We start from the raw sequence: 26,667 nt of genomic DNA, 5'->3' as shown, positions 1-26,667 counted from the left end.
TATGCTCATGTGAAGTGAAGGATGTGCTTTAATTTCCTGGAGACCAAAAGGGTCTGCAATATTTTCATGTTATGTAAGAATATGGAATGTTTTTGAAAGAAACTCTTACTCCTTTAACAAATATTGATTGCCTACTCAATTTACATCCTCAAGAACTTAGACTGTAGGGGGAAAGCTAAGACATGGCTACTAGAACTACGATGCAAAGTGAGAGGTAGCGAGGGGCACCTGGGTGGCTCAGTCGGTTGAGCATCCGACTTTGGCTCAGGTCATGATCTCACGGTCTGTGAGTTTGAGCCCTGCGCTGGGCTCTGTGCTGACAGCTCAAAGCCTGGAGCCTGTTTCGGATTCTGTGTCTCCCTCTCTCTCTGCCCCTCCCCGGCTCATACTCTGTCTCTCTCTCTCTCTCTCTGTCAAAAATAAATAAACATTAAAAGTGAGAGGTAGCAAGAGCGATGAAGAATGCATGAAAGTGACAGGGTTCAGCTCACTTCTTCCGGGTCAGATAAGGTTTTATGAAAGCAAAGCTGTCTGAGCTGAGAAATGAGTACTGTTCCAGCAGGTGGAGACATGGAGAGTCTTCCCTTAGAAGAGGAGGGACGGGGCCACAGGTTGACCAAGGTTTGGGGATGGAAAGCAGGGGCTGGCCATACACAGGGTGATCATATGTCCTAGTTTTCCCAAGACAGTTTCAGTTTATATTTTCTGTCCTGGTGTAGTTGTTAATGGCGCCCCCTTTTCACTCTCAAAAATCATCCTAATTTGGATGATAAACTATATTGTCACCATAGCTATAAGTGATACTCTTTAAGAGGCCAAATATCCACATGGCTAATAGGATCTGAGAGGGAAAGAAAGAGAGGGGTGTTACTAAACAACCAGTGGGTCATTGAAGAAATCAAAGAAGTCAGAAAATACCTTAAAACAAATGAAAATGAAAATACAACTTTCCAAAATCCATGGGGTACAGCAAAAGCAGTTCTAAGAGGGAAATTCATAGGATACAGGCCTACCTCAAGAGACAAGAAAAATTCCAATTAAACAATCTAACTAAAGGAAGTAGAAGAAGAAGAACAAACAAAACCCAAAGTTAAAAGGAAGGAAATAATAAAGATAAAAGAGGAAATAAATGAAATAGAAACTAAAAAAAAAAAAAATAGGCAAGAACAATGAAACTAAAAGCTGGTTCTTTGAAAAGATAAAAAAATTGATAAACTTTTAGCCAGACTCATCAGGAAACAAAGAGAGAGGGCCCAAATAAATAAAAGCAGAAATGAAAGAGAAGTTACAACTGACACCACAGAAATACAAAGGATCATAAGAGACTGCTATGAACCATGATATGCCAACAAATTTGAAAATTTAAAAAAAAATGGATAAATTCCCGGAAACATACAACCTCCAATACTGAATCACAAAGAAATGGAAAATCTGAATAGACTGATCACAAGTAATAAAATTGAATCAGAAACTCCCCCCCCCCCAAAAAAAATCCAGAACTAGATGGCTTCACAGGTGAGGCCTATCAAACATTTAAAGAAGTTAGTACAGGGGCGCCTGGGTGACTCAGTCGGTTAAGCGTCTGACTCTTGGTTTCAGCTCAGGTCATGATCTCATGGTTTGTGAGTTCGAGTCCCAAATCGGGCTCTGCACTGACAAAGGCGGGCCTGCTTGGGATTCTCTCTCTATGTCTCTCTGTCCCTCCCCCACCTGTGCGCCCTCTCTCAAAATAAATAAGTAAACTTAAAAAAATAAAAAAAGAAAGAAGTTAGTGCATATATTGCTCAAATTATTCCAAAAAATTAAAGAGAAGGGAATGCTTCCAAACTCATTTTTCAAGGCAAGTTATTACCCTGATACCAAAACCAAAGACAACACGCAAGAAAGAAAATCACAGGCCAATATCCTTGATGAACATAGATGCAAAAATCCTCAACAAAATATTAGCAAACTGAATTCAACAACACATTGAAAGGATCATAAACCATGATTAAGAGGGATGTATTCCAGGGATGCAAGGTTGGGTCCACATCCACAAATCACACCACATTAACAAAACAAAGGATAAAAATCATATGGTCATCTCAATAATTGCAGAAAAAAGCATTTGACAAAATTCAACACCCATTTCTAATTAAAAACTCTCAAAAAAGTGGGTATAGAAGGAAGGTACATCAACATAATAGAGGCCACGTATATGTGTAATCTAAAAAACAAAACAGGGGCACCTGGGTAGCCCATCCAGTTAAGCATCCGACTCTGGATTTCAGCTTAGTCATGATCTCGTGGTTCGTGGGTTCGAGACCCACATGGGGCTCTGCGCTGACAGTGCGGAGCCTGCTTCAGATCCTCTCTCCCTCTCTCTCTGCCCTTCCCCTGCTCGTGCTCTCTATCTCAAAATAAATAAATAAATTTTAAAAATTGTATCAAAAAATAAAAATAAAAACAAAACAAAACAAACAGAAACAGACTCCTAGCCACAGGAAACAAGCTGTTGACTACCAGAGTGGGGAGAGGTGGGGGAGCAGGCAACATAGGTGAAGGGGATTAAGAGGTACAAACTTCCAGTTATAAAAGATTCAAGTCACTGGGATGTCATGTACGGCATAAGGAATATACTCAATGATATCGTAATAATTTTGTGTGGTGACTGATGGTAACTAGACTTAAGGTAGGGATCATTTTGTAAAGTATAAAAATATCAAGCCATTATAACGTACACCTGAAACTAGTAAGATATCGCATGTCAGTTAGACTTCAATTAAAACAAGGAAAGAAAAAGAGAGGAGTCACGGATGACTAAGTTTGCCAGCTGGTTGCCTGGTAAAATACAGATAAAAATGGCATCAGAAGGAGTGGCCAACTAGAAGGAAAGATGATGAATTCAGTTTTTGATCGGAGAGATAGAGTTGTCTGCACACCAGTGACCCCAACCCCTCTTTTCACAGGTAAAGGAAATGGGGCAAAGGACATTAGGACTGGAACCTAGGTCACTTGCCCCTCTTTGCAGCTCTCTCTACCTCCCTGTACTGAGTTGAATAGTGTCCCTCCTAAATTCATGTCTGCTGAAAACCTATGAATGTGACTTTATTAGGAAATGGGGTCTTTGTCAGATATAATCAAGCTAAGATGATGTCATTCTGGCATAGTATGGGCCCCTAATGCAATATGACAGGTGTCCTTATAAGAAGAGGACAATCTGATGGTAGACATGTAGAACACAGGGAGAACGCTATGTGAGATGGAGGCAGAGATCCAAGTGATGCATCTAGAAGCCAAAGAAGGTCAAGCATAGCCGGGAGCCACCAGACACTAGGAAGAGACAAGGACGGATCCTCCCTTAGAGGCTTTGGAGGGAGCGCGGCTTTGCCAACATCTTGATTTTGGATTTGTAGCCTCCAGAACTGTAAGAGAGTACAGTTCTGTTATTTTAAGCCACCCAGTTTGAGGTACTTTGTTACGGCAGCCCTGGGACACTGATCCACCTCCCGAGCTTTCGGTTCAGGTGGGATATTCAGAGGTCACTGTCTGGGAAACACAAGAAAATGTGGGGCTTGAGTGCAGAGGAATGGTCAGGATTAAAACAGAGCCAGGGTTGGGAGTGGGAAGGGGGGGACTAGAAGAAAGGACCACAGGGAAGAGGAGAAAGGAAGCCTGAGGAGAGGGTGCGGAGAGAAAGGCAAGGTAGAGAGGAGGCAGAGGGCACTGCTGGAAGGGCAAGAAGAGAGAGGAAGTGAGGGAGGAATTTTAGAGGAAGCAGAGGTCAAGAGGTCAGGACTAGACCAGGCTGATTTGGAACTGAGGTCACTGGTGACCTTTTCGAGAGCTCCTCTGTTAGAAAACCGCAGGGGTTAGAAACCATATGGAGGCTTCAGGAGTGAGTGCATTGTGAATATGGAAAGACAAGGGGAGATTATTCTTTAAAAAAATTTTTTTTAATGTTTATTCATTTTTGAGACAGAGAGAGACAGAGCATGAATGGGGGAAGGTCAGAGAGAGATGGAGACACAGAATCTGAAACAGGCTCCAGGCTCTGAGCTGTCAGCACAGGGCCCGACACGGGGCTCGAACTCACGGACCGCGAGATCATGACCTGACTGAAGTCGGCTGCTTAACCAACTGAGCCACCCAGGCGCCCCAAGGGGAGATTATTCTTTCAAGGACTTCCGGATGGAGGGAGAGGTAGGGCAATCGCTTAAGGTGTAAAGCAGGGGAGAGGGATTTTTTTTTAAGCCATGGAGAGTTGAGTCTATTTATGGAGAAAGGTGAGGAGAGGGAAAAACTAACAGATGGAAGCTATCACAGTGGGCGGCTAATGGATGGTTCAGCATCCACCCACGTGGACACACAGACATGGTACTTCTCGCCCAGAATTTAGCCAGTGCTTTGCTTCCAATGGGGCCTCAGCACTCCTCCGCCACAACCCCTGTCCAGTTCTGGGGCCCCGAGCCATTCACTAGGGCATAGGCTCTTCAGTAGAGCAGGCATGGGGAAAGTGCATAGACGGTGTGGCCTGTGATGTGGGGAGGGGGCAGCTGGCATGGTTGGTTCTCCTCAGTGAAAGTGCGTGGGACAGCTGCTAAAGAGGATGGCCCAGGCATCCACAGAACAGGAGTCAGGGGACTGTCCCACAGCAGTGGGGTCCAGCCACATCACATGCATGATCACCGGTGGACTCCAGCAGTAGAGTCTGCAGAAGCGTGAACAAAGGGCAGGTAGAGCAGGTGTCAACACTCCTCTCCCAACCTGCTGATTCAACCCCCAGCTCTGACCGTTGCCCATCGCCATCCTTTGAAAAGAAAAGCCTGGTAAAGTGAAGCAGCTCTGTGTTCTCTGGGCCTGATGGCTCTTCTCACTCCTTCCTTATTGGACATGGGGCTGTAGAGGAAGGCTAGCTTTTTGCCTTCATTTCTTCTTCCATCTTATGGGGAGATTCATCCCAAAGGACGAATCACAGATAGAGCTTTTAGGAAACACGGTGCTGAGCTTGGGAAGGCAAGAGATTCTGGGAATACAGGGCCATATACGTATAAGAGGGAGGGATCCCTCCATTTAGAGGCCCTTGCAGCCCTTCCAACATATAAACTTGACTTGAAGTGAACGGGCGGATGGGTGTACATCAAGAAAAACAAAGACAAAATGCACAGCCCCCCATCCTGGTACCACACCAACTCCACATGGTGTTCTAGGACGCATCACTCCAGCTGCGTTCACTCCCAAGGCATGGAGCCTCGTCCCTGACAAGTGTGTCCCCGGTGGGAGCTACAGCATTGGCTGAAATTGGGATAGGACTGTTAATATGTCTGTGTGTTCCATAGGTGGGCAGGTGGATGCCAGGGCTGGAGCAATTATTGTGAAAAAAAAAAAAAAAAAAAAAAAAAGGAAGATTCTGGAGACAGACTGGACCTCTTACCTCTGTACTGTTAACTCCTTTCCATTTCTTTCCCCTCAGTATTCCCAAATTATATATACTTGGCCATGGGATTTTATTTTTTACAGGCATTCTTTTTAAGTTTTTATTTATTTATTTTGAGAGAGACAGAGACAGCATGAGCGGGGGAGGGACAAAGAGAGAGGGAGAGAGGGAATCCCAAGCAGGATCTGGGCTGTCAGCACAGAGCCTGACGCGGGGCTCAAACTGAAACAGTGAGGTCGTGATCTGAGCTGAAACCAAGAGTCGGACGCTTAACCTACTGAGCCCCCAGGTGCCCCTTTATTTTTGTCTGTGTTTCATTCGCCACGTGTTAAGTAGATGTGAAGCATGCCGACCAGTGGGCAAGAGCCACACAGATCCATGACGTGCTCTTCACCGTACAGCCTCTATGGCTTCCCTTTTCTAAGTGGAGCTTGGATCCCAGTTAGGTTAGGGCAGTATGATGACATCCTTAGAACTTCAAGACTCAGGAACTTTATGTAAGAATCCAGTGGAGTCGGCGTGTCATTTTGAGTCTCCAGGCTCACCCTACAGGACAGGATCACTGCTCTGCTCCCAGGTCCCTATGCTCCCTCTTTGTTGACAGTGGTGGCCAAAGCACTGGGTGATGGCGTCTGGGATGTCAACTCCCTCTAAACAGGCCTTCACGGCGGTCTAGGACCGGGGCTGGTGGCTGTATTCTGACGTCCAGGAATGGCTCCTTCATTATCAGACCCTTTTGCTAGTATATACAATATTGTTAGAGCTGAAACCAAGGCTGGGCCTCCAGGGAGAACTCTCAGATCCACATTGCCTAACTGGCTTCCCAAGGGAATCTCCACCATGTGTTGGTAAGTGAGGAAGGCCACTTACAGGAGCTATGGTTCAGGGATCTTTCCTGCTGCCACTCCCATTGCCACAATTGCTTCTTGACATCCATGGATCCGGTGACCAGACACTGCCGTGCTGTTGCAAGAGGAAAGCCATTGCCCACCCCAGCTGCTCCTGGCCGGAGCGTTTATGACCTCGCGAGGCATCAGAAAGCATCAAAGAAGCAGGAAGGTGACTTCTGTCTCCTTACTGCCTCCCAGATCTCTCCAGTTCATCTAATTAGCAGAATCAAACTCACATCTGGCCTCCTAGCTGCAAGGGTCTGATAAATGTGGTTTAAAAATTTCTGGCCACTGCAGTACAAGGAGTTTAAGATGGATGCTAAGTGCCAAACCACCATATCTTCCTTACATGAGAAAAAGTATTGAATACTTAAATTTTCCAGATTCTCTAAACGGCTCTAGCTTAACATTTATTTAATGACATTTTACAAAGTCTGGTGTCTCTGCAAAACTGATGCACATAAGGGAAGGGAAACAAAAATAATATAAAAAACAGGGAGCGGGACAAAACAGAAGAGACTCATAAATATGGAGAACAAACTGAGGGTTACTGGAGGGGTTGTGGGAGGGGGGATGGGCTAAATGGGTTAGGGGCATTAAGGAATCTACTCCTGAAATCATTGTTTCACTATATGCTAACTAATTTGGATGTAAATTTTAAACAATAAAAAAATAGGGGCACCTGGGTGGCTCAGTCGGTTGAGCGTCCAGCTTCGGCTCAGGTCATGATCTCGCAGTCCGTGAGTTCGAGCCCCGCGTCGGGCTCCGTGCTGACAGCTCAGAGCCTGGAGCCTGTTTCGGATTCTGTGTCTCCCTGTCTCTCTGCTCCTCCCCCGCTTGTGCTCTGTCTCTCTCTATCTCTCTTTCTCTCTCTCTCTCTCAAAAATAAATAAAACATTTGAAAAAATTTAATAAAATAAAATAAAATTAAAAATAAAATTAAAAAAAAAGTTCAAAGAAAAAAAAGTCTGGTGTCTCTGAAAACTATGGGCATGTCCACATTTGCCAAGATTCCTCTTAATCATCCAGAGGGTGGCTTCTCTCCACCAGCATCACCATTGCCAAGTTCAGAAGGCTTCTCATCCATTAGGAGACTGTCTCCTAAAAAAGAGTGATCTAGTTTCATTCTTTCCACTTTTTAAGTTATAGAGATAATAAAAAGTACTATTTAGGTCTGAAAAATACAGTAAAAATACCTATAATCCTACGTCACTATCACAATGACCACTTCACTCAGTCCATGTGCATATTTACATCTTTGTAAATGTCATCTTTATATAATTTTGTTTTGTTTCTTCACTCAACATTGTATCATAATCACTTCGCATCTTATGGTGTAATGTAACCACAATTTTTAATGGTCCCATAATAGTCCACTAAGATACAAATTATAGTTTACTCATCCATTCCTCTCTAGTGGAACATTTCAGTTGTTTCCAATTATTTAGTACTATAAATAATGTTTTGAAGGGGAGCTTACGCATATTAAAACTTCTGTGGCACATTGCCAGAAGGGACAATGGGTCAAAAATACGTATTGGTTTAAAAGTATCATTTAAAATTCTTTTTAAAAATTAATTAATTTTATTTCAGAGAGAGAACGAGAGAACATGAGCAGGGGAGAGGAGCAGAGAGAAAGAATCTTAAGCAGGCTCCACGCTCAGCGCAGAGCCCGACATGGGGCTCGATCCCTGGACCCTGGGATCATGACCTGAGCGGAAATCAAGAGTTGGTCATTCAACCGACTGAGCCACCCAGGCGTCCCCAAAAGTACCATTTTTAAATGAGTATCAACAGCTTTTGATTAACGTTTCTTAAAAATCACCTACAGTAAAAACAATTTTTTCTCTGGCGATCACTAAACAAAGAGCTTGCTTCTTCTACCTATGACATCCTTAGCACTCATCTTGGGGACTACTACTGGCTGCTAACCAAAATGGGAAACTGGTGCCCTTGGCCTTGAAGTCTTAATTGACAATGCTTACATCGCTGTACCTAAAACCCCTGGGGGGGGGGGGGCTGGGCTGCTGTGACCTGAATCTTGGAACCAGGGTGAGGGCAGAGTCGGTGCAGATCTTCAGGATCTCCCCCACCCTTTCCTATCTCTCAAGGCACAGCTTTCCTGACCAGAAGGCTTCCCGGGATAAGGTGTCTGGTGCTTTACAAGTGCCAGGTCTTAAGCCCCAGAATGAGCACATTTAGATATGCAGATGCCATGCTTTCATGGAGGCTTCCAAAGACAGGTCATTCTCCTACTCTCTGATTCCTCCCCTTCCCCCAGACAGAGCAAGACAACATGGTTTAGGTTGAAATAAAGCAGCCTGGTTACACTTGAAGGAGTCCGTTTTGGATGAGTTTAAGAACCAGGAGAGCAGAGTCTGAAAAGGCAGACGCGATGCTGCAAGATATTACTCGGGGCCACTCTGCACCCCACCCAGAGATCAGCCTCTAAAGACCTTCCAGGCCTGTCAGTCTTGAGGAAAACGTGCTGAAAGGCGTTCTGGTGACTACCCATGCCTTGATCAGTCCAGGGCAAGGTGGCGTTAGCCTCTTCCTGAGAATTAAGAGGAGAACACATTTACCTCTATATTACGTGTTTCAGTGAGAGAAAAATTTTTGATTAAATGGGCGCTCTCCTCAACAAAGAAGCTTAGCACAGGCTCTTGAGTCTAAACTCTGTCACCTCCACGGTATATGCCCTCGTGTTGCACAAAAGGAGGTGGTGCTCCAGTGACACCACGCAGTGCGTCCTCCCTCATTTCTAGAACTTCACTCCACACACACACACCCGCCCCGGGTGCCCCCCTCCCCCATCCAGCCATCGTAACTGCTCCATAGATGGCATCCACAGGAACTGCCCCCACTCCAGGCCTTAGGAATGCCAACGCGTGCTGAGTAACACTGTTTGCAAAACTCCGGGCTCTGGGGGAAGATTACCCGTTGTTCCTGATCTCCCTTCAGCCCTGGGCACGTCCCTCTTGCGGTCCGGCTGACGCTGCCCAGTGACCACCCGCCCCCCTCCGCCCCGCCCGCCCCAAGGGCAGCAGCAGCAGCAGCCTGGAGGTAGTACAACTTCCCGGGACACCCCCATGTCTTCTCTCGCCCCCGTCCGGTTGCTTGGAAATTTGCACTGGACAGTGACGTCACACAGGAAGGCGGGTCCCCACTATCCCGCACACCAATGGCGGGGCCGCGGCTGGCCTCTTCTTTTCCAGCGATTGGTGTCTGGGGCCCCTTTGCTCCACCCCAGCCCGCCATGGCGTCAGGCGCCGCAAAACCGGGGAGGTGGTTCCCACTTTAAGAAGTGAAGTTTTTCGCCCCCTCCCCCTCCCTGCCCACCTCCTGCAGCCTCCCGCGCCCCGCGGAGCTGGCGGATGGAGCTGCGCCGCGGCGGCGTAGGGAGCCAGGCTGTGGGGCGCAGGATGGATGGGGACAGCCGAGATGGCGGCGGCGGCGGCGGCTGCAAGGACGGCGGGTCGGAGGACTATGAGAACCTGCCGACCAGCGCCTCCTTATCCACCCACATGACAGCCGGAGCGATGGCCGGGATCCTGGAGCACTCGGTCATGTACCCGGTAGACTCAGTGAAGGTGAGGCGCGAGAAGACTGTCGGCACGGAGGGCGCAGAGAGGGGAGCGTGCGCGCGTGCGTTTGCATCCCGCGCAAGAGCAGCCTGGGGGAGCGCCCCGAAAACACCTCTCCTCCGGGCTGTGGCGGGCGTGGGCCCGGCGCCCCGGCTCTCGCGGCGAGCGCGCCACTCCTTCCGCCGCGCGCCGGGGCCCCGGGGGGCGCCCCTCTGCCCACGGGGGTGCTCCCGCCGGCGCCCCGCACCGCTGCCTCCGCCGCCTTCCCGACGCGGGCTGCTCGCGGCGCTGCGGCGGGGGGAACTGGCGAGCGCCCCTGCTCTCGGCGGCGGCGGCGGCGGCGGCGGCGGCGGCGGCGGAGTGCCCGAGGAAGCGATCGCTGCAGCTCTGCACAGTCTTACCACGTCTGCCCACGCGACCGTAGGGCTCGGTGGGTCCCAGCTCTTCGTGGCTCCCGCCGGCGCGCCCCCTGTCCGAGCCGCGGCGAGAGGTGTCTTCTGGTCCGTGCAGGGCGGCCAGGGCTGCCCACACGTGCGCAGTTTCCGAGGGAGCTCGCCGCCGGGAAGCGCTAACCACGCTGGCGCGGAGAAACGTGGCCCCGGCTCGGCCGCGCGCCCTCTGGCCCGAGTGTGCTTCTGCTCCTGCTCCTGCTCCTGCTCCCCGGGTTTCTGGGGAGGCGTAGGAGTGGTAGGGGTTCTCTTGGTTCTTAGCAGCTCTCTTGGAGATACCGGTTCAGCGACGCCCTTAGGTGATCCCCTTCTCACGGGGTTTCTGCACCTCTTCCCCAGGAGTTCGGGCAGCTGAGCAGCCTAGAGGCAGCGAGCCCTGCGTTGACATTTGCCTTTTCTTTTTTTGTTGCAGGGAGGCGGGCAGGCAAGGAGAGCGTGAGCTCTACCACTCTTACTGTGGGTTGTGTAATAGGCACTCGGTTTGCCCATCACTTCCCCAGGTAGTTTTACATGCATTTCTGCAAGGAGGCAGCGTTAGCCAGGAGTTTTCCTGTTAGACCGAGAGCTGCCTTCTGTCCGCCTATCCAGGACACCGAGTGGCAGGAAGGTAATGCGGGTATTGACACCTTGCACTTTTGTAAGCATAACTCCACTAATTCATCCAGCAACCCAGGGATTGACAGATGAAGAAACTGAGGCAAAGAGATAGCGAACTGATTAACCTGCCAGGCTGATACTCCACCTGCCTCCTCGGACTCCAGCCCCAGTGTGCTTTGGTGGCACTTATCTTGAAAGGCAGGGCTCACAGCGCTCCCTCACTGCAGCTGTTATCTTCTTGCTGATGCTGGCCCCACACTGGAGGTGTGAGGACCAGAATGTCTGACTCAGAGGGTTTTCCCTGCACTGGACAGCTCTCCTAGAGCTAGCCGTCAGTGGACAGATAGACACCAATCCAGTGAGAGAAAGCGTGAGCCTTTGAGGAAAGGTGAGGTCCAAGCCTGTAACTATGCCGCTGAGCCTGAGCCATCACACCTTTGGCTTGTCCAGCATGCCAGCAGGGAATGAAGGGAATGATCCTTGCTGCCAGGGTTATGGAGGGCAGCGGGGAGATCTTGCCTCTTAGGCTTTCAAAGCTTCTCCAGGGAAGACCTTGGACAGATACCAGGTGGCATTTGTATAGCAAAGAATCCCTCACATGTAATAAAATTTCCCATATTTGAAGCTGTTGTCTCCAGTGCCTTTGGACAGAGTATCTAAAAAGTTAGGGGCAGGGAGGTGTTATTGGAGCAGGCACCAGACCCACAGCATCTCAGAGATGAACGTTCTATCGAGGAACTCTACCGTTTCAGAGATTTTGCGGAGTTCGCTTTAGCGCATCACTGTAGCTTATCTTTAGGATTGGAAATAATTAGTCATGCCTTTTCAACTCCCTTTTCAACACCCTAAAGAGGCATTTGTCTTACATGTTTAAGTTGTGTGTTCTGTTTAGTTTTTTCCCTGCCCCTCCTCCTGCCCTGTAGACGTTGTCTGTTTGGCTACAGATGTCACTGTGTACTTAGTGTTACTTTACTTAGCAGTTTTCACCTGTGGATAGAGGTAACAGGGTGCATGCGGTAGCTGGAGCTGGTCTGGCTGTCCTAGATAAGTCACTCGCCTTACGGGGCTTGACTGTAAAATGAAGGCCTGGGTTAGCAAATCATTAAGGAGTTCTTCTGTTTTTAAGCATGCAGGTTTGCTTTTAGAGCACCTCGCTTTTCACCACCACTTTCCCGGAAGCGGGTAGCAAGGATTATTCTTTTCATATTTCAGCTGAGCAAAAAGGCACAGAGAAAGTTAAGTGGCATGGGTCATCGCATGAGCCCAGGGGGGGCTGCAGCAGAGTGCCAAGGTCTGCCAAGATCAGCAGAATTGTCCGTGCCCAGCATGACCTATCAGGGATGCGTCCATGCTTCAGTCATGGAAATGCTCCATTTGGGGAGACCTCGACTGTGTGCTTAAATGTTTTGGGCGATGGAGACTGTGAGTAATGGAGTCAGAAGCCCTAGGTCGGGTTCGCAGCCCTGCCCCTAACTTGCTTCATGACTTAGGCACTGTTTGGTGCCTTAGTTTTGTCATTGGAAAGTGGGGGCAGTGGACCAGTTCAGTATGTCTCCCCATCCTTAACCTGTTCCCCTTTGTATGTACACAGAACACCCATCGTCCTCCTTTATGATACTTGACATTCCTGATAATTATCACGGTTGAAGCCAAGTCAGTGTGAACTGTAGGTTGGAAGAAAACGTTTTCTTGAATTTTATAAGGCACACAGTTTGAACTTTGATCATGTGACGTTAAGTGAGAGTATCGAGTGGGCCTGCTTTTTCTAGTTTTTCTGTCCTAGATGGTGGGGATCATGGAAGCTGGTGCTGGCCGCTTTCACCACTGAGCCTGTCCTCCTTGCTTTTGTGGTCACAGGGGCAGAAGGCCAGCCTTACTAATGCCTTAAAGTATTATGTTCACTATGCCTTCCCATGAAGTCCCATCCCCCCCCCCCCACCGTGTCATTTTAATGACCTGCGTTTTTCAAACTGTGCGTTGTGACTCATTAATGGCATCAACATTTTAAGAAAGACAGATTGGTGAGAGTTCAGAATTTAAGTGCGTGTGGCATGCAGTAAGGAGAGTGTTGCTTAGTGAAATTGGTGTGTGTGTGTGTGTGTGTGTGTGTGTGTGTGTGTGTGTGTATTCCCTGGCTGGCTGTGCAAAATGCTCTTCCAACTGGGGTTTATGGCCCCAGAAAGTATGAAGAACACTGAACCTGATGGGCACTAATGCCTCTTGAGCTCCAGTCGCGACGGCCTGTGATTATTAAAGCATTATTTGGAAGACCTTCCGCAAACTTTCACTGCTTCTTCCTGTGCCTTCTTCTCTCAGTCCCCAGGGGTGGACTGTGAGTGCTTACTAACCCATGAAGGGTCCAGCCACCCTGCCCTGCCATCCGTTCTGAGCCCCTGCATCGTACCAAGGTAGGGAACATGAGGGTTCTGCAGGGCTTTTGCCAACTGGTAGCGATGACTCATTCCTTTCCAACTGGGACTTTTGCAGCAGGTTCCCCACGATTCTCTAGCCGGCGCTCCACAGTGGCAAGGGGCATGGTCACCTAGACCAGCACGTGGGGGTGGCAGTGAAAAGCCCTGGTCGGGAACGCTCGAGACCGTGGGGAGAATGCCAGGTGGGTGGAGGAGGAAATTCCATCCAGATTAGGCACACCACTCTAGACCATGCTGAGTCCCGTGGTGGTGAAAGCAGGGGCAAAAGGAAACAGGAAAGATTTGAAGCGAGGGAACTTCCGCTGACCCTTTCTCAGACCTTTGCTTGCTTTGCTAGTCAGGGAAATGCTGCCCTTCACTCTGCTGGGAGAAGGCCTCCTGCCCAGCCGGGCCCGTGGCGCTGATGGTGAGGGTGTGAGGCTCAGGCTTCTCTCTAGGAGCCCGTGGGTGCTGAGCCCGTTGGAAAGCTCAGTTGGCCTCGGGGAAGGGGGGGGGGAGTGGTTGCATCGCTGGCCTTGCTGAGCTCTGAGCAGGAGTGAGCCAGGCAGGTGCCAGGAGGGCTCGGCATTCCTCACCCCGGAGTTTGCTCCACTGGGGCCTAGCCGTGCAGGCTGACTGGTAGGAAGGGTGCTCAGTCAGAGTCCCCTCCCACCCACGTCAGAGCTTTCAAAACCCAGTGCAGTTCAGTAGATGCCATTCAGCTTCAAAAGGGCGTGAAATCCCAAATTGCTCTAGTTCTTGCGAGAAAATTACAATGATTTTTCTGTCTCTCTTCTCCTGTCTTGTCTCCTTCGCGTCCCTCCCCTCTGTTCTTTTCTGTCCTTAAGTGGGAGGTGCTTTTCTAAAAGATGCATTTGGGAGGGCCAGGGAGTCAAGAAAGGAGTGCCCTTGAACTCAGGTCCTGTTCTCTGCCTCGTGAGCACCCGTGCTGCTGCCCAGAGCCGGGATCTGCACCTTGCAGGCCTGCCGCTGGAGGAGGGGGCGGATCTGACCCAGCCCCGTCTGCCCGGAAGTGGGGGAGGGGTGGGCTGGGGCAGAGGGCTTGAGGGGGCGCCCCTGGGATTCTAGTGGGCAGAGAAGGCGCCTTCACCTCTAGAGAGGGGCAGTGGGGGCTTCATGGGGGATTTAACCGACTGGGTCCTTTAAAGCACTCAGGGGTGTGCACATGTCACAGGGGAAGAGAGGGCGTTGCTCTGTGGAGTGTTCTTCCCCTGCCTTTTCCTGGTTTTCATTTGGGCCTGTTTTCACCACCTTTGGCCATCTCATTCATGAGGACTTTTGTCCCATCTGCTCTTTGGAGCAATGACCAACTGTAGTCCCACTTTCCCTTTTTTTTTTTTTATGGGATTTTGACCCCCCCCTTCCAACTCCAGTTGGGCTGCCCTTCCCCAACCCACTGGATGAACTGGCTTCTGTGTGTTGAATGAAGCCTTTGGCAGTCTCTCTTAAACTCCAGAACATTCTGGCTCTCTTCATATCTCTCCTAGTACCCAACATTTCCTTCTCAGAGAGTTTTCTTTTTCTTTTTTTAAACCTCAGTGAGCCCTCTGGCCTCATGGGTGCTGGCTGCAGACACATGGCTACAGTCATGCTGTTTTTTGCCGGGCGCTTCAGGAAGCACCGTGAGCCCTAAGCCGGCCCTTCCCCTCCCCACCTCCACCTGGGGTGTTCACGGCTGACATTTCTCATAGGGGAGAAGTATCTCATCCCTTTGTCTTTAACTATATAAGCCTTCCCTCCATCTCTTTCTGAGCCGGATGTCTCACCCTCAGAGAACTATCCTGGGGAGATTCAGAGCCCAGTCTTTGACTTACTGGTTGGGGCAGGACACTTAGCTTCTCTGAGGTGTCATTTCTTTGTAAAATGCAGACACTAACTTTCTTGCTGCTTTCTCTCTCCTGACCCAGCTGTCCATTGCTTTCTTCTTCCCTCGTTATCGGTCAGACCCTACGGAAGTGCCTTGTAACAAGCTCCCTCATAGCCTCACCCTGTGCTCCTTCTGCCTGCCTGAGCTGAGAGAAATTCAGCTCTTCTCCTGAGGCCGCTCCTTCCTGTAGGATTCCCATCAGCTCAAACCCAGGCACCGTTATCCACTAGCCTCTTATCAGCCTCTCCTCCTTTGATGCTCCTCTCCTCCCTCTTCTCTCCTGTCGCCTGCTCGCCTCCGCCTCCAGCCTGACTTACGCTGAGGGGCAGGAGGCGGACTCGTGAGGAGCAGGGACCCTTGAGCCAGACTGTGTGGACTGGGCCCTGGCTCCCCTTAGTGTGGCCTTGGGCAAGTCCCTTCTGTCTGTGCTGTGTTCCCTGTTTGTGAAAAGGAGGCAGGCGGTACTGCTGCCTGTGAGTGACTGTGAGGGTTAAGTCCCTAAAGCACCGAGGACAGTAGCTGCTGTGCAGTGAGTGCTCCCCGGGGGTCATGGGCACCAACGTGGTTTTGCAGCCCCTTCCCCCCCACCCCCAGGGCTTTTGCTCCCACCGCGAATGAATGCTGTCATCACCCGAGAATGTCCCCTCCTGGCCACTGCCCGACTAACATCCAAATCCCTGCGTTCTTTATGCCCCTCAGGCTGATGGCGTCTACCTCCATGGGGCCTTGTCCTAACCCCCACCTTTTCCACCTGGAGGTCTTGAGTCCAGATGTCTCAGCCAGGCCACACTGGGCTAGGTCTCAGCCTCTTCTCTTCCCTCTCAGCCTGTCCCTGTCGCCTTCATCCAGACTGGGGCCTATGACCCACTCCGTGCATCCACTCCCGGGGCCTCTCGTTTCCTGCCTTCGGTTCTTCCCGCACCTGCCTGCCCACACCCCGGTCTTGGATGACCCATCGACCCACGGGGCAGCCGAGCCCTTCCGGAGAAAAGCCCCATAATGCCTCCTTTGGTGCCGTGTATGCCCACGCCTCCGGGGCCCGCAGCCTGTCCTGCTGTGGGTTCTGGTCAGTCTCAACAGCCGTTCCAGACCATGCTCTTGCTTCTCAAACTCCCATCCCTCTGCTTTTTCAGCCTCTGCGCGGCATCTTGCTTGCTCTAGTTCATAGAGAAACCAGGACCCCAGTCAAGCTCACCTTCCCGTCACTGTCCTTCCAACCAGTGTGCCGTTCCCCACCTTCCTACTGTCGTTAAGGTAAGAGGGCCCTTCCTCTGTCAAAGATGAACCAGCGGGCCTAGGGAAAGGGGGTGTGTGGGGACCTCCCACATACACCTGCATTTCAATCCTGGTTCTGCACCTGGGGCACATTAGGGGCCTGTCTCAGCTCAGTCTCCTTGTCGGCAGAGTGGGGAGGTTAATGCCGAGGCCTACCCGGACAGAAGGCTGGGACAGACTTAAACGAGGCAGTGCAGATAAAGCACCAGTGCTCTCTGAATGGTCATGATGGGAGTCGTTTCGGTCATCTCCTGAGTAACTCAGTTTCGGTATCTTTTGCCCTCCCCCCGACCAGCGATTCCCTCCTAAAAGCATCGGTACAGCCCAGACTTGTCCCGTCTTAAATAATAGACAGACCCCAGACATCTCACCTTGACCCCATGTGCCCCGAGGGTTTTTCTCCGTAAAATAACAAGTGTTGTGAGAGGAACATGGGCACTCGGCCTCTCCTTCCTCACCTGTCCACCCCTCCCCCCACCCCCCACCGGCCAGGCCTTTGGCTCTGTGCCCACCACTCTGCTGCACCCTCACGGAAGCTGCTGGTGCTCTCCTTGCTAATAAATCCAGTCGTCGTTTTCCTGGCCCCTCTGATGTGGGGCAGCCGCCTGGTCTTCCTTGGAAGCCACTCTCTTTTCTTCCCTCAGGACATGTGTCTCCGTTTCCGCCTGGGTCCTGATAACTCGTAGATGGCGGACTGGTGTCTCCGGTCCCGTCTTCCCCGGAGCCGGCTGTCCTGTTGCCTCACAGCCATGTCACACACTTGGCTGTCTCGGTGTCCATGATGGCCACGCTCCCGCCTGGGCCCCCTCCCTCAGGAACGTGGCGACTGTGGTCAGCTTTCCTCTCGCCTCTGCCCACTCTCCCCCCTCCCCCTGTATGTTTCCAAGACCCTTCCGTTTCTGCATCTGTGATAGCTCTTTGATTTGTTCTTCTCCTTCCCGTTGGGGCCACCTTGGGGCCTTCAGGGGACTCACTGTCTCCTTTGCAGTGATGGCTTCCCTGACCACCCGAGTCACGACTGAGTATGCCCTCCCTCTCCTCGCCCCCACTTCCCCGTTGCCGGGCTCTGCTGTTTTTCTCCACCGCGTGTGTTACCTTCTAACACACAGTGCCCTTTACTTTTATTTATCGTTTGTGTTCTTTGTACGTTTATTTATATGTTATTTATGGTTCGTCTCCCCTTATTTGAATGTAAGCTCCCAGTGGGCGGGAATCTTTTAGCTCTTTTGTTCTCTCGTTTGTTCCCATTGCCGGAAACCACACCCGGCACATAGTAGGTGCTCAGTTAAGGATTTGTTGAATGAATTACTGTCAATCACTCCTGGTCATCCTCACCTCTGAGGCCTCCAGCTTCTAGGCAGGCTGCAGTTTTCTTAAGCAGGGAAGAGTCACAGTGCCCATCCTGCCCACCTTTCAGGTCCAGTTACTGCCTCTAAGAAGAAAATGCAGCCAGATTTGCAGTGAACCGCGCTTAAACAATGAACACAATTTAAAAAGTATAAAGCTCTCTGCAGGTGCCAGGGCATGACATTATCAACCTGGGATCCTGTTAAAAGGTAAGGTTAGCTGATTGGAATGGAAAATCCAGCCTGTTCTTCAAGTGCCGCAGAGCCCACAAGGGGGGCTGAGGCCCAGCCCCATCGGCTGCCTCTCATGTCACATGGTGTCTCTCTCCGCCTACTCCCCCAGCTGTCCTAGTTGCTTTCAGAATAAAGCCTGAACCTTGGGTAGTGTGAGATACCCAGAGCCTCTCCTGCTCTGACGTGTTGGCCAGAGCAAGACAGATAAAGGTATTCTGTTCTGTGAATACCGGTTGAATGGATGCAGACACGGTTGTTTTATAGAGACGTGGGGACGAAAGTGCTTTGAAATATGCTATTAAAAAATGCTAGTTTTAATTTTATTTGTGTGTGTGTATGTGTGGTTTTTGAATCCATGTGGATCTTACCCACAGAAAGACTTTCTCAGCCCTTTTGTATTTTTTTTTTTTTTTTGCAGTAGAACTCGCAAGTCTCAGTGTTTCCCCCAGTGAGGCTGTTAATTCATCTGGCCACCCACTTCATTCCCCACTTACTGAGCTCCTTCCCTGCCAGGCTCGGTGCTAGACATCAGGCAACAAAAATAAGTCCCGGCCCCTGTTCCCGGGGCATTGCTCCCTATAATTAGACCTTGAGCTAAGGTGGCAGGACTGGCTCTCTCTGAAAAGAAGAATGGCCCAACTTGGTATTTGCTTCAAATAGGCACAAGGTCTGGGGTGTCTGGACTCTGGACTCAGGCTGCCATCTTGCAGGTCTGGAGCCTGCCGGGAAGTATTGTTTTGGGCTTCTTTGCTGAGCAATCTTGAATTGGCTCCTTCCCCTGGAGGAGACAGTGGCCCTCAGTTGTACCCCCCGCCCCCCACCCCCCCCCCCCCCAGTCCTCTTCCTTGCTCCTGAGGTCATTAGTCATTCTGGAAGCTGAAATCGGCTCCCAGAAGGTAACTCTGAAAACATCCTCCACCCTACCAGTAATCCCAGACGGTCGGGAAGGGCCGTTGTCTGGTCACTAAGAGGTGTTATGGTTTCACATTCATGCTTTCTCTCTGAAGAGAAAACAAAACGTGTTGAAATAGAGATCCCAGCAGCAGCTTGGTTGAAGCAAGAATTGCATAACAGCTTTAGAAATGTCTGGCCCTTGTTGGGTCAAGTTGAGGGGCTGCAGCTTTGTGTCACTTGAGGGGACTTTCTCTGGGGCTTCTGGATCCATGGGACGCATCGGGCGAGAGACACAGAGCAGTGGCACCTGAGGTCTGGCTGGCAAAAGCCCTGCCCTGATCTCTCATAGTGACCGCTTTTTTGTTCCCTGGTCTGGCTATAAGGGCTACATTTGAGATGCTCCTTTGGGCAGGGGTGTGTGTGTGTTCAGGCTTGTGCTGGCCTTGAAGCCCCTAGAAAGGGCACCCAATTGGGGCAGGGTAGGCCCTAGGAAGTTAAGTCCTGGTCCTGCCATTGGCCAGCTTTGAAACTTTGGCCAAGTTACTTCTCTGGGCTAGCGCCTCCTTGTCTAATAGACTAATACTAGCCTTTTCTTTTTATGTTTTATTTCATTTTATTTATCTAAGAAATTAAAAAAATTTTTTTAAATGCTTATTTTTGAGAGAGAGAGAGAGACATAATGTGAACAGGGGAGGGGCAAAGAGAGAGGGAGGCACAGAATCTGAAGCAGGCTCCAGGCTCTGAGCTGTCAGCACAGAGTCCAACGTGGGGCTTGAACCCATGAACCATGAGATCATGACCTGAGCCAACATTGGATGCTTAACTGACTGAGCCACCCAGGTGCCCCTCCCCCCCCCCAGTTTTTTTTAATGTTTATTTATTTTTGAGAGAGAGACAGAGTGTGAGCGGGGAAGGGGCGGAGAGAGAGGGAGACACAGAATCCAAAGCAGGCTCCAGGCTCTGAGCTATCAGCACGGAGTCGACACGGGTCTCAAACTCACGGACCATGAGATCATGACCTCAGCTGAAGTCGGATGCTTAACCAACTGAGCCACCCAGGCGCCCCTATTTTTTATTTTAAATGTTTAGTTATTTTGAGAGAGCGTGCATGTGCAAGTGGGGGAGGGGCATTGAGAGAGAGAGAGAGGGAGGGAGGGAGAGAGAGAGGGAATCCCAAGTAGGTTCCAAGCTCTCAGCGCAGAGCTGGACACAGGGCTCAATCTCAGGAACTGTAAGATCATGACCTGAGCCAAAATCAAGAATTGGAGGGTCAACCAACTGACTGAGCCACCCAGACTCCCCTAATATTAGTCTTAGACTAACATTGCTGTTTCCTTATTTGACGGGGCTGGGATCAGGTGGGATCCCATTTGTGAGCAGCTTTTCTAAACCCTGACCTGCCCAGATAATGACAGATCGTATCAGAGGCAATACACTTAATGATTGAGAGCAGCTCAGGTTAACAGCGCAGGGTCTGGGGCCAGACTGCCTGGGGACGGTGCCCAGACAAACCTCTTTGTGCCTAATTTTTCTCATCTGTAATAACAGGGATAATAACAGGACCCACCTCAGTGTTGCTATGAGAATTATGATATTGAATTATGACACACCTAGAGTGTTAAGAATAGCGTCGGTACCTGTTAAGCACTCAGTTCGTTTTAGCTCCTATGTTGTTTCTAAAAGCATTATTACTTGAAGGCCTGCCTATGCCTGTATGTAGTTTCTGCACTTGTATATTGCAGTATTTTTGTATTGTTTCGATCTGCATTCTGTCTTTTGATTCTCTTAGCTCTCCTTTGAAGGTGGGAAAAGGCATGTACTGTTTCACGTTTCACAGATGAGAAAACTCAGCTTCAGAAAAATAGCATTTTCTGCTACACCAGAGCTAAGGGGGGAGAATGTGGAAGGGAGCAGGTGAGAGCAACAAGTGAGGTGGGGAGTAGACTCACATGTTAATGGCCGCAGAGCCCCTGGGCTGGGTTCTGAGAGGAGCAGATGATGCGGCCCCAGCCACGTTATTGGGAGGGAGGGATTGGAATTAAGGGAGAGCCAGCAGGGAAAGTATGGTGTGGAATGCAGGGCTCCAACATATACGTAGGAGTTCTTTGGTCAGAAAGTATGGTGTGGAATGCAGGGTTCCAACACATACATAGGAGTTCTTTGGTCAGATACGCCAGTACAGAGGGCAAGGGGATGATGACAAATGGTTGTTGCTGTAGGTAAGTCGTGGCTTCACTCTCTGGAGTGAATTGCAGAGGCACCTTCTCTTTTCAGCAGGGAGTTGAAAGTTGGGCTCAGTATAGTGATTTGAATTTGGACTGGCCTGAGAATCGTTTTGCAAATCATGGTATAAAGATGGCCTGTTGGGATGAGCTCTACATCAGAGTTCCTTGATCTAGGGCAGCAGTTTTCTTATCTTACATGGGGAAGGGTAGCGATGCCTGACTTACCTTCCTGGTAGGTCTACTTAGTGCATCCAGGAAGAAAGGATGGCCAGGCTTGCAGCGAACGAGCCTTTCTGCTGCTGAAAAAGCATAAAGCTGTCTGCAGGTGCCAGGTCACGGTATTTACTATCAGACTGGGATCCTGTTAAAGGGGTAAGGTTTGCTCCCTGCAATGGAAAATACGGGCTCTTCTTCCAGCCGCTGTAGGATTCGCCGCAGCTGCGTGGCCGCGGGCACTTCACCTCTCTCCTTACACAGTGTCTCCCATCTGTTGAGGAAAGACCAGCAGGCGGGAGCCTGCTCCCGCCTCTTTCGCCGGGTAGTACTCCGAGCATGCTCAAAACAACACACCCAACACTGACTCCGTCGGGCTGGCATGGAGAGGAGCTGCGTGTGGCTCCTGAGATTGAGGCTAGTGAGTGACCAGGCCACGTGCAGGGGACGTCGGGCCCCGTTCATCTCGCGGGGGGGGGGGGGGTTCGCATTTTATGTGCTCGCTTGTCCTTTTTTTAAGTGAGTCTGCCCCTTGCGTGCCAGGCAGATGGGGCTGGGGATTTTCCCATCTCGGTCCCTCGTGTCTCGGTTTTCCTTGTTTGTTCATGACTGCGGTCACAGGAAAGTAAGAGGGGAAGGAGGTAGGACACAGACGCCTTTGTCTCGAGGTCCTCCAGTCCTCGTCTCCTCGTGCTGCCCGCTTTGAGGGCAGTGCCGGCGCCTCGCTTGCCCGGGGCCTGGCCGTAGACACCGGCAGCCCGTGGGAAGCTTGCCAGCCAGGCCTGCTCGGGAGGGGGACGCGCCAGGCCTTGCCTCTGGCTTGCAGTGCTCCACTCCCCTGGAGCGGGGCATGTCCCAGGGATGTCCCAGGGCCGTCACGAGCCTGGACGAAAGGAGCTGACGAGCAGATCTAAGGAGTCCGACCAGAGCAGGGAAGCCTTCCCAAAGGAAAGACGTCGGTGCGTGTGTACGTGTGTGGCAAACCCGGGGCGTGTCTTTAACTGAAGAACTGAGTCGGTCTCTTTCCTTAGTCACTGTCTCCACGGCTTATTTGCTAAATGTGGGCTTGCGTCAGCTCGGTTCGTAGAAACGTGGAAGAGCTGAAAGGCATTTGCAAAAATGTAACTTCGGCCCCTGGACTTCACTCGGTGACCAGATTAATTAAGGAGGGGGGCACATGGAGAGTGAGCACGGGTGCTGGGCATGAGGGAGCCAGAAGGCTCGAGACACCTCTGGGGTCTCTGCCCACGGAAGTCCCTGTGTGGCCCAGAGGACAGACATATGGATGAGTCGTTCTTGTAGGAGGTGTTGAGCCTGTATTCAGGGGCCCGGAACCTCATCCAGAAGGGTCAGGAAAGGGCCCCTTGGGGCAATGGCTCAGGATCCACATCTAGACCAAAGGAGACAGAGATACTCGAACAAAACCATGTGATTCTCTCCCCTAGGCTGTCACTTCCTGTCCCCGAGGTGCCTGGCCATAAGCAGGACACTCGCACCCCTCTGACACTCTGATTTTGGGGTTCTGTCCTGAGCCTCCTGACTGCAGAATCTGCAGAGAAAGTTTATGTGGTTTGAGGTCACCACACTGGGGCCTCCACAGGGGACCTGCCCCCCCTGCTCTGAAATTTTCTACCCCTGTTTTCTGAAATTTCTTCTTTTCCTCCCCCGTGTTCTGGGATTTTAATTCCGTTTGGCCACTCAGCGACTGCCTGGTGGCTTTTCCTCCCTGAGTAGGAACTTTTACCGCAGCGCTAAAGCCCCGAGGAGGGCGGAAACCAGGAGGAAGGGAGGAAAGCTGTCATGTCAAAGGCATTTCTGCTCATAATTGGTTCATAATTAATGGGTAGCATTAGTGGCAAATGCCAGCAGCAGCAGCAGCCAGAGAAGTGGCTAAAAATTAAATACAGTCACATGACTCGTGGAGGTTTAGGGTTTGCCTGAATGACCTTTACTGGCACAGGTCACAGTTTGTAGGGTTATGAGACAAAGACTCGACAAACAGTGAGATTGATCTGGAGCCCCATGGCACCTGGACCTTTTCTTGAAACTCAGTTTCTCATGTCATTCCTTAGCACTTTTTAAAGGCAACTATGTAGCTGAACACTCTACCCTGTCCTCTCTTTCCTTTTTAGCCTCTCTGGCTCCGGTGGTGCTTCCTATAAAACGCAGAGTACAGTCCCTCGGCTCGTCCATCAGTCTCTGGCAGTTTTGATAAAGAGCCTGAAACTTGAGGAATGTTCCCCTGGTGTCTGTATGAAGCCAGGTTTAGACAGAAGCTCCTGGAACTCGCAGCTTCTGGAAACCGAGTCCTGTTTCTGTAAAAGGCCAGTCCGGTGACATGGACAAGAATCGGCTGACCCCGAGGCCAGCCCTCTGTTTCTGTGTCTGCGGATTCCCCTGGCACAGGAGGTCTTTGTTACCAAATCTATTTGCTGAGTGTTTTGAAGGAGGACGTGTGTGGGCCTTTTCAGTGTCGTTAGACAATGCTGAGCTGTTATCCAGAAGAAATGGTCGGGATAGAAGCCAAGATTTGATCTGGTTCAAGTTATACCATAGAAAGTGCCCGGTCGGGACAGGAGCCATCAGTGAAATGGTTAAAATCCTAAAAAGTACGTGAGACTAGAGAGCTCTCTTTTAATGTAATTGTGTTAATTTTTTTCCCCTGGAATCTTTGATAATAAACTTTTTCCTGGCTTCTCAGATAATAAACTGAATTAACGTACACGTATTCACGCAGGCCAGGAAGGGTGAAGCGTTACGTGAACTTGCTTTGCAAATTACTGAATATTTATGATTGGCACTTAGAGCTTTAAGAATATCAGCCTCAAAAGTGACTTTTCACTGTAAAAACAGTGTAATAACAACAAGGAGTATATTGACATGTTGGAAGACTCCTAGCTCCTTCGGTGCTTCTAGAAGAATCTTCCAAGTTTCCGAAGGAGGTGGAGGAGGGGCTGGAAGTGCGTGCAGTTTGTGGTGATGGCGATGTAGCCAGGATGGCCTCAGGTGGCAGCACCTTCCATTACTGTCCCTCCGCAGGCTGCTGAGCCCGCTGGTGGTGCTGCCCCTGACCCTGAGTTGGAAAGTCTCGTTTCAGACCTCCTGTGGGTGTCTCTTTCAGGGATCTTTTGTATTTTCTGATAATCCAGTCACAAGAAAGTTTCTGAAATTCTCTTCTAGACCCTAAGAACTGAAAGTCACTGCAAAGCTGGACTTTTACCAGGAACTGCTTTAAATTGAAAACAGATTTCTGATCTGTGAGCAGCCAGTTTAAGGGACAGGGAGAACTTTGTCAACTCAGGACTTGAGCTTGGAGGGCAGGGAATGAACTGAGAAAAAGGCAAGGCAAAAAAGCCTTTTCTTTGTGAACACAGGCACATGAAACATTTGTATTTTAGGGTGAATTGTAATTAGCTTAAGATAATCAGGGGCCCACCAGCTGAGTGACCTTGAGAAAAACATGTCACTTGTCCCAGTCTCAGTTTCTTCATCTGTAAAATGGCAAGATTCTAAATTTTTTCCACTCTTTTTTTTTTTTAATGTTTATTTATTTTTGAGAAAGAGAGACAGAGTGTGAGCGGGAAAGGGGCTGAGAGAGGGAGACCCAGAATCTGAAGCAGGCTCTAGGCTCTGAGCTGTCGGTACAGAGCCTGACGCAGGGCTCAAAACCACGAACTATGAGATGATGACCTGAGCCGAAGTCGGACACTTCACCGACTGAGCCACCCAGGTGTCCCTCCACTCTTTATTTCCATGGGGCAGTATTACTTTTGGGCACCCCCTTTTGACTTGGAATGTATAGAGGGACAAGCACTTCTGTTTGTAGGAGGACACCGGAAGACCCCTGCCCTGGAATGCTAGGGGGCTGAGGAGCAGGGACCAGAGTCAGCTGCCAATATACCATTTGGGGTCCCTGCATCCTAGAGTGCCTGCCTAGAAATTATAGTCTGTTTGATTTACTTAAACCTCCAAGTACAATGCTTAAAGGCTGCAAACCATTCATTCAGGCAATTCCAGAAATGCTGAATGGTCACAGCCCCACCCTGGAATCAAGGGGAGACATGTAGCAGATGCTTCTGGAAGGCCCTGTTTATGACTCTGACTCCTTCCTGCTGGGGACCTTTTACAAGTTCACTACCAGGAAGCTGAGTCATTGAGGGGTCAGCTGGCATGGCCAAGGTCACACAGCATTGCCAGAAGCACAGATGAGTTAGCCCAGATGACCCGACTGTTTGGGGGGAGCGTTGTGGTGAATGACAGGTTGGGGGGGGGTTCCTCACTTGGGAGGCTCTCAGGCGTGTCCCCTCCTGGTGACAGGAACACCTCTGCTCCTCATGGTTGGCACTCCTATTTGGATTTCACAATGAGAAACGTTCTCCTGTGTCTTCACCTCCTTTCTTCCTCCTTTTCTGTTTGCAAATCCATGGCAGGAGGTCAGGACCGAACAGACTGAAGGATAAAATGATGTTTTCAGGACACCCGTGGGCTCTGTGTCCTTCTGTGCCTTTCTGGGCTCATCCCCTGGAACTCAGCAGGCTGCCAGTGACACAGCCTTCTCAGGGCCTCTGGCCGCCCCCCACCTGCACTACCTGTGCCTCACGTAGCCCCTCTGTCCTGAGCTCCACTTGGCCTGACTCACCCAGCCTCAGTTCTTGGCTTCCAAGTCACTTCCAGGACCCCTCCCCACGTGTAAATTAGGTCTCGTGCCTTTGCTGTCCTTTTGCTTTCCTTCAGGGTCCTTAGACTTTGCCATATTTTATTTGTGCGACTTTTGGTTTACTCTGCCTGTGCCTGCTAGACAGACTCTTTGCAGGCAAGGACCTGGTGCCCTGCACCACTCAGCCCCAGGACCCCTGTCGGCACACTGACGATGTTTATGGAGTGGGGAGAAAAACCCTGCTGTTTTACCACTTTCAGGCCATTCACTCGCGTCCCCCATGCCAGTCTTGTGCTCTCACTTCTGGAAACCCTTCTCATCAGATGGCTTCGGCTTATATTTTTTTCATTTTTTTTAATGTTTGTTTATTTTTGAGAGAGAGAGAGAGACAGATTGAGAGTGGGGGAGGGGTAGAGAGAAAGGGAGACACCCGAAAGAGGCTCCAGGCTCCGTGCTCTAAGCACAGAGCCTGACACGGGGCTTGAACCCATGAACCGTGAGATCATGACCTGAGCCGAAGTCGGACGCTTAACCGACTGAGCCACCCAGGCGCCCCAAGATGGCTTCAGTTTAAATCGTACACCCAAG

At 50.4% G+C, this 26,667-nt stretch overlaps 1 protein-coding gene across 5 annotated transcripts in view; it reads left to right on the top strand.

Annotated features, from left to right (window-relative positions):
- Window positions 1–9,533: 9,533 nt before the first annotated feature.
- The window catches only part of SLC25A37 (solute carrier family 25 member 37), a 39,756-nt gene continuing 22,622 nt past the window's right edge, over window positions 9,534–26,667 (top strand). For 2 of the 5 annotated variants that reach the window (XM_042983223.1, XM_042983224.1), the window contains exons 1-3: window positions 9,808–9,896; window positions 16,369–16,489; window positions 17,928–18,066. Coding sequence is in view for 1 of the 5 variants with exons in the window: in XM_042983218.1 (XP_042839152.1) it covers window positions 9,681–9,896 (216 nt within the window). In the remaining 4 variants the exon portion in view is untranslated. Of the gene's footprint in view, window positions 9,897–10,245; window positions 10,947–16,368; window positions 16,490–17,927; window positions 18,067–26,667 lie in introns of those variants that run through there. The other 3 variants (XM_042983225.1, XM_042983218.1, XM_042983226.1) reach the window with 3 other exon arrangements.

This window comes from Panthera tigris, chromosome B1 (genome assembly GCF_018350195.1).
Source record: "Panthera tigris isolate Pti1 chromosome B1, P.tigris_Pti1_mat1.1, whole genome shotgun sequence".
In the NCBI taxonomy this organism is placed as follows: domain Eukaryota; kingdom Metazoa; phylum Chordata; class Mammalia; order Carnivora; family Felidae; genus Panthera; species Panthera tigris.
The sequence above is the reverse complement of the archived record's forward strand: the minus strand, read 5'-3'. Positions and strand labels throughout refer to the sequence as shown.